This window comes from Notolabrus celidotus, chromosome 5, assembly GCF_009762535.1.
Source record: "Notolabrus celidotus isolate fNotCel1 chromosome 5, fNotCel1.pri, whole genome shotgun sequence".
In the NCBI taxonomy this organism is placed as follows: Eukaryota; Metazoa; Chordata; class Actinopteri; order Labriformes; family Labridae; genus Notolabrus; species Notolabrus celidotus.
Genome location: NC_048276.1, coordinates 947,028 through 966,972, shown reverse-complemented (window position 1 = coordinate 966,972; position 19,945 = coordinate 947,028). Strand labels below are relative to the sequence as shown.

The following is a 19,945-nucleotide window of genomic DNA, read 5'->3' as shown; positions in this document are numbered from 1 at the left end:
TGAGCTGATGTTTGATCTACAGGAATCATGTAAGATAACTGCTGTAAACTCCACAGAGCAGGATTACATCTCTTCCAACCTGCCAAGGACACCAGAGAGATCGGGGACTAACTTTGGCAAGCCCAGCTTTTAGCTTTTGAAGGAGAAGAAGAGAGAGTGGTTGTTGTTGAAGGAGAAGAAGAGAGAGCGGTTGGTGTTGAAGGAGAAGAAGAGAGAGCGGTTGTTGTTGAAAGAGAAGAAGAGAGAGCGGTTGTTGTTGAAGGAGAAGAAGAGAGAGCGATTGTTGTTGAAGGAGAAGAAGAGAGAGCGTTTGTTGTTGAAGGAGAAGAAGAGAGAGCGGTTGTTGTTGAAGGAGAAGAAGAGAGAGCGGTTGCTGTTGAAGGAGAAGAAGAGAGAGCATTTGTTGTTGAAGGAGAAGAAGAGAGAGCGGTTGTTGTTGAAAGAGAAGAAGAGAGAGCGGTTGTTGTTGAAGGAGAAGAAGAGAGAGCGTTTGTTGTTGAAGGAGAAGAAGAGAGAGCGGTTGTTGTTGAAGGAGAAGAAGAGAGAGCGGTTGTCGTTGAAGGACAAGAGAGAGCGGTTGGCATTGAAGGACAAGAGAGAGTGGTTGTTGTTGAAGGAGAAGAAGAGAGAGCAGTTGTTGTTGAAGGAGAAGAAGAGAGCGGTTGTAGTTGAAGGAGAAGAAGAGAGCGGTTGTTGTTGAAGGAGAAGAAGAGAGAGCGGTTGTTGTTGAAGGAGAAGAGAGAGCGGTTGTTGTTGAAGGAGAAGAAGAGAGAGCGGTTGTTGTTGAAGGAGAAGAGAGAGCGGTTGTTGTTGAATGAGAAGAAGAGAGCGGTTGTCGTTGAAGGAGAAGAAGAGAGAGCGGTTGTTGTTGAAGGAGAAGAGAGAGCGTGGTTGTTGAAGGAGAAGAAGAGAGAGCGGTTGTTGTTGAAGGAGAAGAAGAGAGCGGTTGTCGTTGAAGCAGAAGAAGAGAGAGCGGTTGGCGTTGAAGGACAAGAGAGAGTGGTTGTTGTTGAAGGAGAAGAAGAGAGAGCAGTTGTTGTTGAAGGAGAAGAAGAGAGAGCGGTTGTTGTCGAAGGAGAAGAAGACAAAACGGTTGTTGTTGAAGGAGAAGAAGAGAGAGCGGTTGTTGTTGAAAGAGAAGAAGAGAGAGCGGTTGTTGTTGAAGGAGAAGAAGACAAAACGGTTGTTGTTGAAGGAGAAGAAGAGAGAGCGGTTATTGTTGAAGGAGAAGAAGAGAGAGCGGTTGTTGTTGAAGGAGGAGAAGAAGAGAGATCTGTTGTTGTTGAAGGAGAAGAAGAGAGAGCGGTTGTTGTTGAAGGAGAAGAAGAGAGAACGGTTGTTGTTGAAGGAGAAGAAGAGAGAGCTGTTGTTGTTGAAGGAGAAGGAGAGAGAGTGGTTGTTGTTGAAGGAGAAGAAGACAAAACGGTTGTTGTTGAAGGAGAAGAAGAGAGAGTGGTTATTGTTGAAGGAGAAGAAGAGAGATCGGTTGTTGTTGAAGGAGAAGAAGAGAGAGCGGTTGTTGTTGAAGGAGAAGAAGACAAAACGGTTGTTGTTGAAGGAGAAGGAGAGAGAGTGGTTGTTGTTGAAGGAGAAGGAGAGAGAGTGGTTGTTGTTGAAGGAGAAGGAGAGAGAGTGGTTGTTGTTGAAGGAGAAGAAGAGAGAGCGGTTGTTGAAGGAGAAGAAGAGAGAGCGGTTGTTGAAGGAGAAGAGAGAGCGGTTGTTGTTGAAGGAGAAGAAGAGAGAGCAGTTGTTGAAGGAGAAGAGAGAGCGGTTGTTGTTGAAGGAGAAGAAGACAAAACGGTTGTTGTTGAAGGAGAAGGAGAGAGAGTGGTTGTTGTTGAAGGAGAAGGAGAGAGAGTGGTTGTTGTTGAAGGAGAAGGAGAGAGAGTGGTTGTTGTTGAAGGAGAAGAAGAGAGAGCGGTTGTTGAAGGAGAAGAGAGAGTGGTTGTTGTTGAAGGAGAAGAGAGAGTGGTTGTTGTTGAAGGAGAAGAAGAGAGAGCAGTTGTTGTTGAAGGAGAAGAAGACAAAATGGTTGTTGTTGAAGGAGAAGGAGAGAGAGTGGTTGTTGTTGAAGGAGAAGGAGAGAGAGTGGTTGTTGTTGAAGGAGAAGGAGAGAGAGTGGTTGTTGTTGAAGGAGAAGAAGAGAGAGCGGTTGTTTAAGGAGAAGAAGAGAGAGCGGTTGTTGAAGGAGAAGAGAGAGTGGTTGTTGTTGAAGGAGAAGAAGAGAGAGCAGTTGTTGTTGAAGGAGAAGAAGAGAGAGCGGTTGTTGTTGAAGGAGAAGAAGAGAGAGCGGCTGTTGAAGGAGAAGAAGAGAGAGCAGTTGTTGAAGGACAAGAAGAGAGAGCGGTTGTTGTTGAAGGAGAAGAAGAGAGAGCGGTTGTTGTTGAAGGAGAAGAAGAGAGAGCACAGCTGCAGACGAACTGCTCGTCCTCTGAAGCTGGCGGTCATGAGTTCAGAGTTTAGCCTCCTGAGAGATCAGACGGTGAACAGGATCTCAGAGAAACGATGACGAGGCACCTCTTTCTGTGTTTGTCTTTATAAGTGTGAGCTGGTGATGGAGAATAATCCTAAAACCACGTGTGTGTACGTTTCAGGAGAACGCTCTGAGGTCTGATAGATAATTCATGGTTCTCTGGAGAGAAGCTTCTGTAGACAAACGACACGATTTCCTCCTTAGCAAGAAAGTGAACAAAGCTGTCATGATGGAGAGGTGGTGTGTGTGCGTTTGTGTGTGTCTGTGTGTGTGTGTGTGTGTGTGTGTGTGTGTGCGTGTGAGCCTGAGTGTACAGTATGTTTCTCTTATAGGAATCAAAACTGAGTAAAAACAATTGAAGAGTTTTTAATCAGAGGACCTGCTCTATTAATTATTTATTCATGGGAAATTATGATTTCACATCGGCTTCAAATTAGATCCCAATAATTAAAATGAGCCTCGAGCAAAAACAACTGACTGAATGTTTTCCATCCCAGAACAACACAAACTCTTCTGTCTTCAGTTTCTCACACTTCATTTCTAACGTGACGGTTTTATGTGATGAAAGTTTTGATCAGCAACCCTTCGGACTTAAAATATGAAGCATATGTGAAAGTGCTAAAAACTGCAGTTCCTCGAGCGTCCACTAGAGGCTGGTTGCAGAAACACAGGAAACCACACACACACCCATTCAAAGAGACGATCTTTACAGCAGAAATAAACAGTTTAGTCTGAATAGCTAACTTCTTGACCGGCACACACTGATTTATTGTAACTCATTATTTTTGAAGATATTAAACGTACGAGTTTTGCCCAAATAAGGGCGTGGCTGACTTGATTGACAGGCGGGAACACTGTAGCTGTTAACGAGGAGGCTAAAGGCCCGCCTCTTTACCTCACACTAGCTCCACAGACGTTAGGTTGAGTGAATTATAGAATCCTTATTTCTATTAACACTTTGTTTTTCTCTCCGTCAGCTCCTGAACTCTTTCAGACCTTCGAGGGCTCGCACCCCGGCTACTCCTTCTCTGTGGACTGGTGGTCACTGGGCATCACAGCGTACGAGCTGCTTCGAGGACAGGTAACTACAGACACACCATGAACTACAAACATGTCCAGTCTGTCGTCATCACACAGGGTTGAGCTTGTCTACATTGAACGGTGAAGCTGGGTAAGCTAAAGGGGGCGGAGCTAACTTCCTAGCATAACCAATAGCTGGAATCAAGTGACAGACGAAGGTTTTCACATCTCATCAGATAATCCTCCTAACTCTCTGTCCTCGTTATCTGTCCTCCCTCTCTGTCCTCGCTCTCTGTCCTCACTCTCTGTCCTCCCTCTCTTTTCTCCCTCTCTGTCCTCACTCTCTGTCCTCCCTCTCTGTCCTCCCTCTCTTTTCTCCCTCTCTGTCCTCCCTCTCTGTCCTCACTCTCTGTCCTAACTCTCTTTTCTCCCTCTCTGTCCTCCCTCTCTGTCCTCACTCTCTGTCCTAACTCTCTGTCCTCCCTCTCTTTTCTCCCTCTCTGTCCTCCCTCTCTGTCCTCCCTCTCTGTCCTCCCTCTCTGTCCTCCCTCTCTGTCCTCCATCTCTGTCCTCCCTCTCTGTCCTCCCTCTCTGTCCTCACTCTCTGTCCTAACTCTCTGTCCTCCCTCTCTTTTCTCCCTCTCTGTCCTCCCTCTCTGTCCTCCCTCTCTGTCCTCCCTCTCTGTCCTCCATCTCTGTCCTCCCTCTCTGTCCTCCCTCTCTGTCCTCGCTTTCTGTCCTCGCTCTGTCCTCCCTCTCTGTCCTCCCTCTCTGTCCTCGCTCTGTCCTCCCTCTCTGTCCTCCCTCTCTGTCCTCCCTCTCTGTCCTCGCTCTCTGTCCTCGCTCTGTCCTCCCTCTCTGTCCTCCCTCTCTGTCCTCACTCTCTGTCCTCCCTCTCTCTCCTCCCTCTCTCTCCTCCCTCTCTGTCCTCCCTCTCTGTCCTCCCTCTCTGTCCTCGCTCTCTGTCCTCGCTCTCTGTCCTCCCTCTCTGTCCTCCCTCTCTATCCTCCCTCTCTGTCCTCGCTGTGTCCTCCCTCTCTGTCCTTTCTCTGTCCTCCCTCTCTGTCCTCACTCTCTTTCCTCCCTCTCTGTCCTCGCTCTCTATCCTCACTCTCTGTCCTCCCTCTCTGTCCTCGCTCTCTGTCCTCGCTCTGTCCTCCCTCTCTGTCCTCGCTCTCTATCCTCCCTCTCTGTCCTCCCTCTCTGTCCTCCCTCTCTGTCCTCACAGTGAGCTCCTGTTTATTCCTGATCCCATAAAACCAGGTAGAGTCACAGAGTTCAGTGAAGCTGCTCAGAGATACAATCAATGTGTCCCAGATAGTCCAGATGAAAGAACCTCCACTGGTCCATACATCACGTCATACGTCACCCTTGGGATCTGCATGCTTATTGGATATCACGGCGTGGATGATTCGCTGGAGTTCAGATTTTTGTAGCTTCTTAAATTAATTCCTGTTTGGTGTGAGCGCCACATTAAAGCTGCGTATCTAGAACACTTCTCGATCTCATCGTACGTTGTGTCATTTCTATTTCTTACTTCCAAACTGAAGAGCCCCCCTAAACCCTGAGACTGATCCTGAAGTCTTCCTGAAACCGATCCCTCCACTTTTCTTCCTGTTCGACTCCCTCAAATGAATTCAGCCAACTTTCTGTGGACAGCCTCACATCTCACGCCCACAGTTTTATCTTTAGTCCTCCCTCCGGCTTTATTTTACCTCCAAACCTTCAGTTAACCCGACATAAATACGTGTTGTCCTCTCCCTGACCTCCATGGTACACACACACACACACACACACACACAGTCTCCTCTCTTACCTTAAAGCTGTGTACTCTGATTTCTCCTGTGCTTTTAACCTTCACTCATTCTGCGATGGACTGCTGAGCACACACTCGCACACCTCCACACCTCCACACCTCCACACCGTGAAATGACCCGGAGTGACGTTGATGTTCGCCCCGTTTACACACTTTCCTCATACTTCACTTTTCTTTTGTGTTAGCCCCTCTCTTAAACTCTCTCTCACCTCACCTCCCTTCATTCTCACCTCCTCCCTCCCTCTGTCTCTCAGGGACATTCTCCTACACCTTTCTCTGACTGGCACATTTCATCGCCGCCTCTAAAGCATGAATCTGACTCTGGGCGTTGAGCGCTGGCCTGTTGGATGTGTGCAGAATTATTTGGCTGCTGAATATTTGGAGAGTTTGCTCACGATGATTCAGCTCCAGGCGCCTTCCAATCCTCTCACACAACTTCACCTCATCTTATCTCTCTTTTTAAAAACCAGCCCCCTCTCTCTCTCTCTTCATTCATGTTTCACTCAGACCATTTAACTCCTCACTGGGTCGCTGTGCCCTCCTGCCAGGCCTGACCACAGGTTGTCAGATCTCAGCAGATTAACAACCCTTCAGAGCTGCGTATCAATCTCTGTCACTTAGTTCTTCAAACGTCTTTTCTCACCGTCTAAATTAAAAGCAGAGAGGAGAACAAAGACTGCATGTTACATGTTAGGTGCATTTCGACCAAGAGTTCTACTTCACCCTGAACTAAAAGGTTCCTGGTCCCCCATTGTTGTCTGACCGCGGGCTGAAGTCCCGGGTAGATTGTGTAAATCAGGCCAGTGACGTATGGAGGAAAAAAAAGTAATTGTACTACACCACCAGACCAGTAGAGGGCAGTAACACAAAGAGGAATGCCATTCATCACAGATGACACCATAGAAGCAGACGGACAGGCAGGTATCATTCTGAGCAACACAACAGTTAGCCTGTTAGCATGAAGAGACTCAGCTGTTTTAGATGGTGCTATATTTCATCACAGATGGATTCACTGAATCAACACGTGAGAGGAGATAAGCGCGAGTAGCAAAGACGTTTCAACACGCCTTTAAAATCCTTTGACACTACACCACCAGACCAGTAGAGGGCAGTAAAACAAAGATGGATGCTATTCATCACAGATGGAAAAAACAATGACTGTGAATGGTTTTTTGAAAATTTTGAAAAAAAAAAAAATAATGTAAAAAAAAAAAACTTTAGAAAAAATGCTTTGAAAATTTAAATTTTTTGAAAATAAAATTTAAATTTTTTTTTTTTTTTTTAACTTTTTTGAAAAAAAAAATTTGAAAAAAAATAAAAGACAAAAAAGTTGACCTGGAGTCTGTCGAAAAATAAATTTTTCTCAAATTTGAAATTGTGCTCCAAAAGCAGAAACACATGAAAAAAAGTGAAAATTTTGCGCCTGCGGTTAAAAACATGGAAAAAGCAAAGAATGAATTAACACAACAGTTAGCCTGTTAGCATGAAGAGACGCAGCTGGTCTGTTTTAGATGGTGCTATATTTCATCACAGATGGATTCACTGAATCAACACGTGAGAGGAGATAAGCGCGAGTAGCAAAGACGTTTCAACACGGCTTTAAAATCCTTTTGAACTCAAAAAGCCGTGATCGCAGAGATCGGCCGGTGTTTTGGTTTAAACGGCGACCCTGTTAACTGGAGACTCTCAGCCGGATGCATCCCTCATAAACGTCTTTAGACCATCATTAAATATCTGATGAGGATATTTTGAAATCTTAATAAAAACTAAACTAGTTTGCATTCCCAGGAACTCCCTCTGTGTTTCAACAGCTGTGTAAACTCCACAAACACTGACACGTTCAGCTGAAGGTCTCCAGTTTACAGGGTCACTTTTAAAACCGGAACACCGGGAGGAGAGACGCATTCTAAATCAAGAGAATCACAGCTTCTTCTTTTGAAAAGTACACACACATACAAAAAAGATAGAACAAATAAAAACTAATGAAAGAAAGAGAAATCAAGAGAATCACAGATGGAAAAAACAATGACTGTGAATGGTTTTTGGAAAATAAAAAAATAAAAAATTGAACGAAAAAAATTGAACGAAAAAAATTTGAAAAAAAAAATTGAACAAAAAATGACCCAAAAAATTTTTTTGACAAAATTTTTTTTTTGACAATTTTTTTTTTTGAACACATACAAAAAAGATAGAACAAAAAAAACTAATGAAAGAAAGAGAAATCAAGTGAATCCCAGATGTGTGTGATGTTATTGTGGATGGAGGGAGGAATAAAAACACTGAGGTTAATCTACCAATCAGACACGTTCAGTATTACAGGCCCCGCCCCCTGAAAGTCCTGGGACCTTTGAAAAGTACTACCCCCCTAGCAGGGGCTCTTTAGGGGGAGATTATCTACCCCTGAACTAAATTTAGACCCTGGGTCCACCGGTCGAAACACATGTAGATCAGGGGTAAAGTTCCTCTGGTTGAAAAACGCCTTTCGTCTCTGATTGGCTGACCAATGAAGCAAGTTTAGTCACATAAATGAGCAAAGCACACAGGAAGGAAAGTGGCGCTCAAGTATGTGAGGGCGTTCCCATGTTTTCTGACCCACACACAGACAGATAGAGACTTTAAGTAGTGTTTTAGAAGAGTCCATTATTCCCTGTTTCCCCTCTCGTTTGTTCTCATCAGTGCAGCAAATGAGTTCAAAGAAGGTGAGCACAAAGAGAGGAGGAAGACAGAGAGAGAGAAACTACAGAACAAACTTTAAGTACTTTATCAAAGAAACGCCTTCAGGCAGTGCAACACGATGAACACAAGGAACCTGTAACATACCCTCTCCTCTCTCTTCTTTCAGAGACCCTATGTGATGAGATCCAGCACACCTGCTAATGAGATCCTTCAGACCTTCCACAAGGTTCATCCCAGCTACCCAGCAGCCTGGTCTTTGGAGATGAAGTCTCTCATCAGAAAGGTAAACCATGTCATACACCAACCCTCCTCACAACATGTAACAGACAGGCAGCAGAATGTTAATATATCTGAACACTAGCATGTGTGTGTTCAAGCGCAATCTGTCCAGAGCTGAGGCAGAGTCACACATTTACAAACTCAGGCAGAGTGTGTGTGACAGAACAGAGTCGACCTCACACGACCTTTCTGGAGTCCCTGAGCTCCCTTGTCTCGTAGGTTCCTCTGGATCTCTGCTGCTGTGGACGTGGTCCAGACTCCAGCTGCTACAACTACTACTATCCGTCTCCCCACTATCATCTCTCTCTCTCTTCATCTCCCTCTATCCCTCTCTCCAACACGGTCTCAGCAGATGTGTGTCTAACATGAGTCTGGTCCTGCTGGAGGTTTCTGCCTGTTAAAGGAAGTTTGTCCTTGCCACTGTAACTTGCTAAATGCTGCAAAGTGCTCTGCTCATGGTGGATTAAGATGAGATCAGACTGAGTCCTGTCTGAAAGATGGGACTGGATCTGACCCGGTCTTGATGTTGGGTCTTTGTTAGTAATAGAACATGGAGTACGGTCTAGACCTGCTCTGTTTGGAAAGAGTCTGAGGAGAACGTTTGTTGTGATTTGGCGCTTTATAAATAAAGATTGATTGAGTGAAACAAACACTTTTCTTTAAAGGTAATGGCGATTGATTGGGCACCGTTAGCTTAGTGGTCTAAGCACGCCCCAGAGAGAGGCTACAGTCCTTGACCCAGAGGTTGCTGGTTCCCCTTGACTCTTTGCTGCATGTCTCTACTCCCCTCATTTCCTGTCCCTCTTCAGCTGTCCTTTCAATAAAGACGAAAATGCCAAAAATATGACTTTAAATAAAAAAAGGACCTAGAGCTTGAAGGAAACCACGCTGATCTCTCACCAAACTCAGAGTGCAGTTACTGTTTTGTCCACAGGGGGCGCCAATATTAACACCAACTCAAAGTTCCTTATAGGAGCTTTAAAGGGGTCCATTGTAATAACTTTAAGTAATCATGTACAAGTAATATCCAGAGAAAGGACACATTTAGGACCTCTGCCAAAACTGCCATTACTCTCCAAGAAGGGGAATAGTTCGTCTTGATCGATTGATTGTTTTTGGTGAAACAATTGTGTTCAAGTTTGTGTCTCAGAGCCAACATTGGCCTACCGCTTTGGGTGCCCCCCTTGTACATAGGCTATAGTCCTCATCACAGCGGTTGTGGTTTGGACACCCGGCTGTGACCATTTGCATGTCTTCCCCCGCTCTCTATTCCCCACATTTCATGTCTGTTATATTTTTGGGCATTTTGGCCTTTTTTTTTTTTTTAGAGAGGACAGCTGAAGAGAGACAGGAAATGTGGGGGGAAGAGACATGCAGCAAATGGTCTAGGCCGAGAGTCGAACATATCCTGTATAATAAATGGGCGTGGCCTCCGTGACATCACCCGTCTGTGTATGAAGCCGATCGTCGGTGGGTGCCATATTGGAAATGCTGAACTCAACCTAACTTAGTGTGAGGTAAAGAGGCGGGGCTTTAGCCTCCTCGCTAACAGCTACAGTGTTCCTGCCTGTCAATCAAGTCAGCCACGCCCTTATTTGGGCAAAACTTGTACGTTTGATATCTTAAGAAGTAACGAGTTCTAAATAAGTTCACCATCGAAAGAGAAATGAGCTCTTCAGACTAAACTCATGTTTTGAACCAGGCTGTAAACATGTTTATTTCTGCTGTAAAGATCGTCTCTTTGAATGGGTGTGTGTGTGGTTTCTGGTGTTTCTGCAGCCAGCCTCTAGTGGACACTCCAGGAACTGCAGTTTTTAAGCACTTCAGCATTGGCTTCAATTCTCGTTTCCGCTTGGAGTCGAAGCACACTCTGCAGCACACGAGTAAACTGTTAATATAAACCACACTGTGCCTTGTTTTCACGTCGTGCCCTCGCCATAAATACTTAACAGACCCGGGTTAGGAAGTCCAGCTCGTCTGTGCTGCACCTTCACCCCCCTGCAGGAGACTTTGTGAATCTAGCTTTTGGGTTTAAATTATTTAATCCCGGCGGGGAGGATCGTTAGCAAACCTGACAAAACCTGCAACTCATTTGCAAACAAGGTGCGCATTCAGAATTTTAATCAGGGGGTCAGTCATTGATGTGGCCCGGCTTGGTGCACCACTGGTTCATCAGCCAATGAGTTTCTGGCAGCGTGCAGTGCTGCAGACTTCAGAATCATAATAATAAAGTAGGATTAGTATTCACAAAGAGGGATGAAGGAGCAGAGACAGAAAGTTTAAAGTTGCACAGAGCTGCAGAATCTCTCCGCACTGAGAGATAACAGCAGCTTCTTTATCGTCTAATGAAATATATAATCTTTACATCACCGATAAGACGAGCAGGAGTCTGAATCTCTGCTCTCCGTGTCTGTGACGCCGCCAGTGGAGCTGTTGTTGGAGCGTTTTGTCATGCCAGCAATGCACTGCAGTCTAACTGTTGCATTGCTGCGTGCTCAGACTCCACGCACCTCATTGGCAGTCCGGTCGCACGTGTAACTGTGTGTGTGTGTGTGTGTGTGTGTGTGTGGGAGGGACGGGGAGAGTGTGTGTGTTTGTGTAAATGTGATGTAAAGAAAGTGAGAACATATTCAAAGCTGGATATATTCGTCCTTCATCCTTCACAGCCTCTTGAATCCTCCTCATCACCGTTTGCTTCCTGTATCACATTCTCTCCCTCGCTCACCTCCACCTCTCTCGTCTCTGTATCCTCCATCCCAGACACATCCTTTAGGGCGAACATGTCCCCCCCCCCCGTGTCTCAGTGGGACTCCTGCCTGTAGCTCTTCCATCCTTCCCTCCCCTGTTCTCACTCTAATCCTTTGTGTCTCCTCCAGTTGCTGTGCATCGACGTCCAGAAGCGCATTTCCTGTCTCGCTGAGCTCCAGGATTTGGACTACATGTCAGATGTCAACTGGGACGCTGTGCTGAGCAAACTGATCCCTCCAGGCTTCATTCCCAACGTGAGTATAAGAGAGGAGGTCTGCAGAACTAGACTCTCACATCTGTATGGGAGACAGAGGATAGCATGCTGCATTGTGATGCTAATCAGATCAGCCACACTCAAGCAAACACATCCTCTCTCATAATGTGCAAACACAGTGACAGTAAGGTGAATGAATGAGGGAATAACACCGTCACTGGATGCCTCAGAGCACCACCTCCCATACGTTCTCCTTCCAGTGTTTCCCTGAAGGCAGAGGAAAAAATAGATGGAGCCAGAACTTCCCACCTTTCCTCGTCAGGCTGTAGACACCACCCCCTGCTGGGCTGAGCGGCGTCTCCCACTGAGTGTGAGCACTGAATGAAATAACCGTCTCAGGTGCGTGCCCACGCCGCTGAGACGCAGACTAAGGCAAAGGAAGCCTCTGAGTACCCGCAGCTCTACAGGTGGTCCCTGGATTATTATGACTAAAGAGGATGCATGTAGTAATTCAGAGAAGATTATCACTAAGAGGGGAGGAACTGCTCTGATTCACGTTACCTTGAAGCCAGTGGCGGCTGGTGGAGTTCTCTCCAAGGGGGGCTATAACTCCAAAATAGCAAGCAAACATGTACTAAGGTGTCACACCACAGAACTTGACCCAGTCCATTATTTCAGATAGGATGAGCCTGTTTTTGTCCACCTCCTCATTGTGCTCATGGATCTCTGTCCTGTAGCCTTCATCATGCTGACAAACATGGCGAGTCACAGAACATTCTCCATGTGGATCCCTGTTTGTTCATGCATCTTTGTCTTTTCTGAAAAGTGCTTCATATCAGTAAGACCTGTCTTAATCCATGCAGGGTCAGATCCTGACGCAGGGAAAGCAGAATAAAGCATTAGCATCACTACATGCAGTTAGCCAAGCCTTCTTGCTGAACCAGGTCCTGGAAAAAGACCGGGTGTGTTGTCTCCCTCCGTCTTTGGACTGATGATTAATTGTGATGTTTGGTTGATCAGGTCCACGCTCTTTCACGTGGAGCTTCTCCTGGTATGTTCTCCTCTCTAAAGGTGATGTTTTGAGTGATTTCACTGAATTATTTAATGCATCTTTCTCCATTCTGCATCTCTGTCCGATCGTCGACCTGTTGATCAGCCGCACTTTATGACAGACAGCTGTGACGTCTGCCCCGTCCAGCTGCATTCAGCTCTGGGTGCAGGGAAGGTGCACCTAGACATGGTCCTATCTCTTGTGTTGAAAAGGAGCTAATGCACATGTACAACTTTTAACCAGAGTCTAAGGACAAAGATTTCTGCACCCAGGGTGAAAACACGTCACCAATCAGACAACACAGATGAACGTGGTGCATAAATGTTATTTTCATGCACTGGTTGCACATCATATAGTTTCCAGAGCTGCGTTACTGAAGAGTGGGTCGTCCTGCATCCTGACTCTCTCTGCTGAGAGTCGTGGAAGTGAAACAGTGACCGAACAATGAAATGTAGGAGGACGGTAGCAGCTAGCACAACATCAACACATCCTGAAGCTTCTTAAGTCCAGGAGCGTTTCCTTCATTCCTCTCTCACTCACATGTTCAGTCTCTCACCTTTAAACACTTCTTCTTTCTGCCCTTACCTCTTCTCCAATCGCTTAAAAGTGAAGCCAACACTGACCATGCTACAATGCTAACAAAAACAGACATCCCTCTTAAAGCAGAGACTAAATTTAAGAATAAGTAATCAGGCATTTCATTGGTAATAGTTCCATAAGTTGGCTTTAAAACAGTTGTTATTAGCAGCCCTGGTGTTTACATGCAACCACACGACTAACACACTGTTTGAAACTGACGCTCTGAAAAGTAAAGATCACAGATGTTTCAGGATCATCGGTCAGTCACTGTGTCATGTCAGAGATGAACACATGAAGAATAAAAACCCTCCTACAGAGGAGTGAATGACTTTATCTAATCCTCCGTCTGGAGCCTCTGCAGAGCGGCGGGTATCCCCCAGCGGCCCGGCTGGCACAGCGGAGGAGAAGCACAGAGGATCGATGGGGAATTGACAGAGTCTCTCTATCTAATTATAGTCCTCTCCTCTTTCCTTAGTCCCTTATAGACAGGAGGAACTCAGCACTTATGTTTTCTTTCCTAACTTCCCCTCCCTCTCTCTCTCTCTCTCGCTCTGCGGCGTCTCTGTTGGTTTGCTGACGTTTCAGCCTGGAGTCCATCGCTCTGTATTTAATGTGTCACATTGTGTAACACTAGATTTCATGTATAACCCTGATAATGTCATGATTGTGTTTCTTTACTGGATGCAGTGACACAGCAGTTTCATGACCCTACAACAGATTAGGAAACAAACCTTAACTCAGTGTTGACATGTTTTCACAAGAACACTTCTGTTTGCATTTAATCAGCGGTGTGCTCAGTGACGACTAGAGCTTTGCAGATTATGCTAGAAATAGATTAGTGTTGGGCAAGTTACTTCTAAAATGTAATACTTTCTATAATAATAATAATTCATTTTATTTATAGGCGCCTTTCTGGACCCCCAAGGTCACCTTACAACATAGCAATAATAAAAGCAACACAACAGTAAATAAACTAGGGGTGAGCCCGACTAAGGATTTTCTTAGTGGAATCTGATTCATCAGATTTTGCCCGTAGTGGATGAATAGTGGAATGTTTGTTTTTCCTTATTGACCCAAAGTCTGCATGATGGTGACCGCATGACAATATTACACATAACCCTTTATAATTAAGAGACTCATAGCTTAAAGTAAAAGGGACAACAGAATATTAGAAGTATAAAACTTAGATTTTTTAAATCTATATTACAAAAACAACGAGGTGATGAAGGAGAGAAAACTCAAATAAGACCACCATCAGTTAAACATGGAACAACGCTCCACAGATATTTAAACAGTGTTCACACAGCAGAGAGCAGCACTGCAGAGGGTAGTCTGTCCAACTTAAGACTAAACATGTTGATAATGTTCAAACTGAAACCTGAACCAGCTAAAGGGTTTTTAAATCTCTTAACAGAACCTTTTAAAACAGTCTTTCATCTCGTCTTTGTCCGCTTGAGTCTTTTCAAACTGTACGTGAGGAAAACCATCGTGTGTACGGGCAGAAGTGCGCTCCTGTCTTTGTTGACTGTAAATCCTGTCTTTGAGAATATCCTCTCTGATGGTGTGGAGGTGGATGGGATGCTGTGGATTGTTTTTGAGGCTTCAGACAGCTTTGGGTATCCCTCCTGGTTCTTTTGGCCCCGTACAGTTTTTGTGTGGTCCGGTAATCCTTGATCTCACAGCCCTCTTCATGAAGCTGCTCCTCATCTTCATCACTAGTTTTTAGGATCAACTGAAGTTTTATTTCCTGACTTTTTGAGCTGCCATGAACGTAGAAAGATTTAAAGACCAGCTGAGGAACGTCTGCTCCACAGGTCCTGCTAAATGGGAGAGTCCACCTTTAATTACCAGGGGAGATTTAATTACCACTTTAAGGAGATTTAACACTTCAAGAGCTGTTCTCAGAATTACATTCAATAAGTCTATATTTATATATAAATAGGATATATGAGACACTATTTTTAAGGGAAACAGGAAAATAATGTAACATTAGACATTGAGCACCCCCATGGTTTGAATGGAATGATCCACGTTTCATATGCAAATATTCAACTATGAGATTGGCAGTCGACTAAGACTCGTTAGAACTAATAGTCCAATATTCCACTATTTGGGGTCACCCCTAAAATAAATACAGACATTAGAATAAAGATACAATACTAGAACAATGAAAGGGGGGAGGGGAAGTCATTCCAGTCCCAAAGAGACGGATTAGAGGGAGTATGCTCGGAGGAAAAGGTGAGTTTTAGGCAGGATTTGTAGGTGGTGGGAGAGGTGGGATTGGGGGGCCAAGCGGCTGAAGGCTCTCGACCCCATGGTGGTCAAGCAAGCAGGTGGGAGGGTGAGTTGGATGGAAGACGAGGACCTGAGACTACGGTAGGGTGGGTATTTTGGTATGGAGGAGCTCAATGAGGTCCTGAGGAGCTCAGTTGTTGATGGCCTTGTAGGTGAGGAACAGAATCTTAAAGATGATGCAGTGTTTAATGGGAAGCAAGTGGAGCTGCTGCAGGACAGGTGTGATGTGGGCTGGTGGAGGGGGGTCTGGTGAGGATGCGGGTAGCAGAGTTTTGAACCAGTTGTAGTTTCTGGATGGATTTGTGACCTGGAGGTGACCAGGGTGTGAACCAGAATGGATGTAGTGTTGGGGGAGAGAGATGGATCAGAGATGGTGGATGCTGACCGGGTGACATATATTAGTAGTTACTGTCTCTGAAAGTACTGAGTTACATTATAATATTACTGTCTCTGAATTGTAATGCATTACACTACCTTTTGAGTTACCTTCACCAAAATACCTGCAGAAGTATGACCAGCATTCTAAAAGGCTGTTTTTTAAATGCATGCCTTCATGTTCTTGTTTCTCTGCAGAGGAGAAGACTAAACTGTGACCCTACGTTCGAGCTGGAGGAAATGATCCTGGAGTCCAAACCTCTTCACAAAAAGAAGAAACGACTCGCGAGGAAAACCAAGGACCAGGGATCTGATGGATCTCCACAGGTGCAGATTTAACTTTAAACATTCAAACACACACACACAGAGAGAAGGAGAGCTCTGCAGACTCAAAGAACTACTGTAGCAGACACAGAGCTTCACATCGCTGTGATCATGTATAATTTAGACAATACGGCTCTTTTTTTCATAACCGCTGTTTAAATATAAATCTGAGTCCATTTTTAGTTGGTTTATCTCCTCTGCAGTGGATCCCTCAGTCTCTTAAGGGTGTTTCTCTTTTAGTGCTCATCATTATTCATTAAAGGGATCTGACCGCTGCTTCCATCTGGCCCAGTTACAGGTGATGAGTTGCTCCTCAGTTTGTCTTTTAAGTGAGCCTGGAGTGCTATTAAGGATATTGAGGACACATTTTAGAGCTCCGTCCTCCCTCAACCTTCATCACAACAAATGGCCCGTCTGTCAGCAGAGCGCATTGGGAAGGCAAAGAATGCAATCACCTGGCTCTCGTCTTTCAGGCCTTCGCTCGCTCCACATAAATCAGCTGTTGTCCTGCTAAACAGAGAGAAGCTCTGAGAGGTTAATGTGATCTCTGGGTTCGATACGAGACGTGGGAGAGGAGCAGACACGTGCATAAACACATACATTAGGATGGTACGGCTGCTGGGCTGTTATTTAGGGTTTGCTGATAAGTGCTCATTGCTGAGTAAAAACAGGAGCTACGTGTGGAGAAGCTCTCCCTGAGAAAAGTTGAGTCTATCTTCTTCTGGAGGAAGTTTAAAACACTTCTTTTTTAATTCAGGGAAACTTTTTCTGTTAATATTAGGGATGATGACCCGATCTCAATCTCAATTAAAGCCACAATCAGTGATTAATGGGCCCTCGCACACCTGCAACCCCCGCCTGATGTGCAGCAGGTGTTGTGTGTGGCTGATTTGGTGAGATTTCGTGCATTTTAAAGCCTCCCAAAATCCATTTCCTGTCTATGGTGAGACATGGGCGTTTGATGCACCGCCTGAAAGTCTGCCACGCCCATAATTTTTGGATCTCACAAATCATCAATATGTCTACTATAGAATGTTCCTTTTTGGGACTGAATTGGAGAAACACCCTAGGACTAGTGCGTAAAAGTATGCACCCTTATTTGGGCGCCATTTTTCACATTCAAAGCTAGGTGGCGCTCTTCCTGTTGGTTTTAGGATATGGGTGCAAGAGGCTTTTTTGTGCGTCCTGATGCCCTGAATGAGCATGTCCGATGCCAGGTTTGGGTACCCAGGCCTAATGGTGACTAACGTGTTTGCCATAGTGTCAACAGGCAGAGGTTAAATCTGCGTTTTGGGTCTTTATACCTTTATTTATAGAGGAGAGGAATCCTCTACCGGTCAGGGTCCAGGAGGCAGACACCCTCTCTACTTTTAAGAGTAGGCTTCAAACTTTCCTTTTTGATAAAGCTTATAGTTAGAGCTGGATCAGGCTTGGACCAGGTCTTAGTTATGCTGCTATAGGCTTAGACTGACACACTGGGATCCTGTCTTTCCCTCTCTCTCCTCTCTCTGCCTGTCTCTCACTTTAACTCTTCCTGTCCCATTAAAGTTACTAACCATAGACCTTTCTGGAGTCCCTGAGCTCCCTTGTCTCGTAGGCGTCCTCCTGCTGCGGATGTTCTGGACTCCAACGGCAACAGCTTCTACTACTCGTCTCATCACCATCACCTCTCTCTCTCTCTTCATCTCCCTCTATCCCTCTCTCCAACCCAGTCTCAGCAGATGTGTGTCTAACATGAGTCTGGTCCTGCTGGAGGTTTCTGCCTGTTAAAGGAAGTTTGTCCTCGCCACTGTAACTAGTTAAATACTGTGAGGTGCAATGCTCATGGTGGATTAAGGTGGGGTCAGACTGAGTCTGATCCGGTCTTGGTGTTGGGTCTCTGTTCATAATTTGACATAGAGTGGTCTAGACCTGCTCTGTTTGTAAAAGCGTCTTGAGATAAAGTTTGTTGTGATTTGGCGCTATACGAATAAAGATTGACTGACTGACTGACTGACTGACTGACTGACTGACTGACTGACTGACTGACTGACTGACTGACTGACTGACTGACTGACTGACTGACTGACTGACTGATTGATTGATTGATTGATTGATTGATTGATTGATTGATTGATTGATTGACTGATTGACTGACTGACTGACTGACTGACTGACTGACTGACTGACTGACTGACTGACTGACAGACAGTGGATAGGGAAGTAAACTGAGAGTGTCAGGAATGACTTCACCATGAGGTTAAATCTGCGCCCAAATGTGCCAAACTCCTCTCCACGGGTTGATTTGATGTGACGTGTGATCAAGTTGTCCTTGGCGTTTCTTTTGTTGAGAAGTAATCACCACTGTTGTTGGATTTTGGCGAACGAGACTCAAGTTTCAAACACAATCAGTAATACGTCAGAAAGTTGGGTACTAAATGTTTTTTTAGATGACCCTGAAGTGGAGCGCAGACAAAGACTTCCCCCTTCAACAGGATCTGCTTTGGCCTCTTCTCTGAAAACATCTGTCCCTGAATGCTGGAGAGGGAAGAAGTGTCCCTCCCAACCCGTCCTGACTCAAACCTCTGTCTCTCCTGATGCATCAATGTGTTAGAGATTCAGTAAAATAGAATCACCCTCCTTACATCCAATAATAAAACCATTTTACTACCACAAAGGAGGTTTCAGTAAAGTACCTCTGAACAGGGCGAGAGATCTGTTTATCAGAAGAAGTGTATTTACAGTGGAGGGATAAATTGATCGCTACAATGGGGCTGAATTCTGGGCTTCCATCCAATTTCTGAATCTTTAGACGTTCCGTTGAGACAGTAAAAGCTCAGAGATCCAGCAGTGAGCACTCTTAGACTCAAACAGGTCATTTAATTTGTCTGCAGAAACAACACGCGAACACACAACCCGCCCCGACCGCACACACCAACACAACCTCTCCCTTACGCCTCACCGTTTGGCTCATTCAAAGTGTTTATGTGACTCTCTCTAATAGAAGAGAAGCACTTTGTGTGCTGTAGACTCCATATACCTTACCAGCCTTCAATAGGAAGTCAGAGCGGGTCCAAAGTGCTCCATGCTTTATGAAAGCTGACAGCTGCTTGTGGAGACCTGTCTGTGTGGATATATCACTGATTTTTCACCGTGCAGCCAGACAACATCCGTCATCCCCCGGCCCATTCAGACAAAAGTTCCCTATTCTAATGGAATAATGATGGCGGCCTCTCGGGGACACATCCGTTATGTTTATGGTTAAAGGGGAAGTAAAGGTACAACCACACAGGGAGGGTAATATTAACTCAGGGAAATGGTTTTGATCTCTCGTGGCCGCGTTCTGCATTCTGGAATCAATCAGGTCGTAATTTACAAATGCAGCTGGACCAGTCAGGGTTCATAATCAAGATCCAAAATCTAGACCGTACTCTGTGTTCCTTTATTAACAAAGACCCAACATCAAGACCGGATCAGATCCAGTCCCATCTTCCAGACAGGACTCAGTCTGATCTCATCTTAATCCACCATGAGCAGAGCACTTTGCAGCATTTAGCAAGTTACAGTGGCAAGGACAAACTTCCTTTAACAGGCAGAAACCTCCAGCAGGACCAGACTCATGTTAGACACACATCTGCTGAGACCGTGTTGGAGAGAGGGATAGAGGGAGATGAAGAGAGAGAGAGAGATGATAGTGGGGAGACGGATAGTAGTAGTTGTAGCAGCTGGAGTCTGGACCACGTCCACAGCAGCAGAGATCCAAAGGAACCTACGAGACAAGGGAGCTCAGGGACTCCAGAAAGGTCTAAGAAAAGAGAGAAGAGAGGGAGACCAGAAGAAAGAAAAAGAGGAGAAGGAATGACAAAAGAATGACAGAAGGAAAGGATCGGATAAGAAAAGGAGACATAAAGGATGAAGAAACATGGAAAGAGGAAAGAGAGAGAGAGAAAGAAAGAAAATAAGGAAGACAGAAGAAGAGAGAGAAGTGGAGAAAGAAAGGAAGGAAGAAAGAATAAAGGGATGGGAGGAAAAATTAATGAAAGAAAGAAAGAAAGAAAGAAAGAAAGGAGGAATGAAAGGATGAATGAAAGAAAGGATGAATGAAAGATAGAAAGA

The 19,945-nt window shown here is 45.1% G+C and overlaps 2 protein-coding genes across 6 annotated transcripts in view; one reads left to right on the top strand and one right to left on the bottom strand.

The window, feature by feature from the left end:
- LOC117812232 (cytokine-like protein 1) overlaps nt 1-19,945 on the bottom strand; it is a 72,907-nt gene that overhangs the window by 35,569 nt on the left and 17,393 nt on the right. The window lies entirely within an intron of this gene.
- The window catches only part of stk32a (serine/threonine kinase 32A), a 60,901-nt gene that overhangs the window by 27,021 nt on the left and 13,935 nt on the right, over nt 1-19,945 (top strand). Inside the window, exons 6-9 of the mRNA XM_034683555.1 lie at nt 3,451-3,554; nt 8,152-8,268; nt 11,141-11,266; nt 15,725-15,853. Coding sequence (XP_034539446.1) covers nt 3,451-3,554; nt 8,152-8,268; nt 11,141-11,266; nt 15,725-15,853 — 476 coding nt within the window. The remainder of the gene's footprint in view (nt 1-3,450; nt 3,555-8,151; nt 8,269-11,140; nt 11,267-15,724; nt 15,854-19,945) is intronic.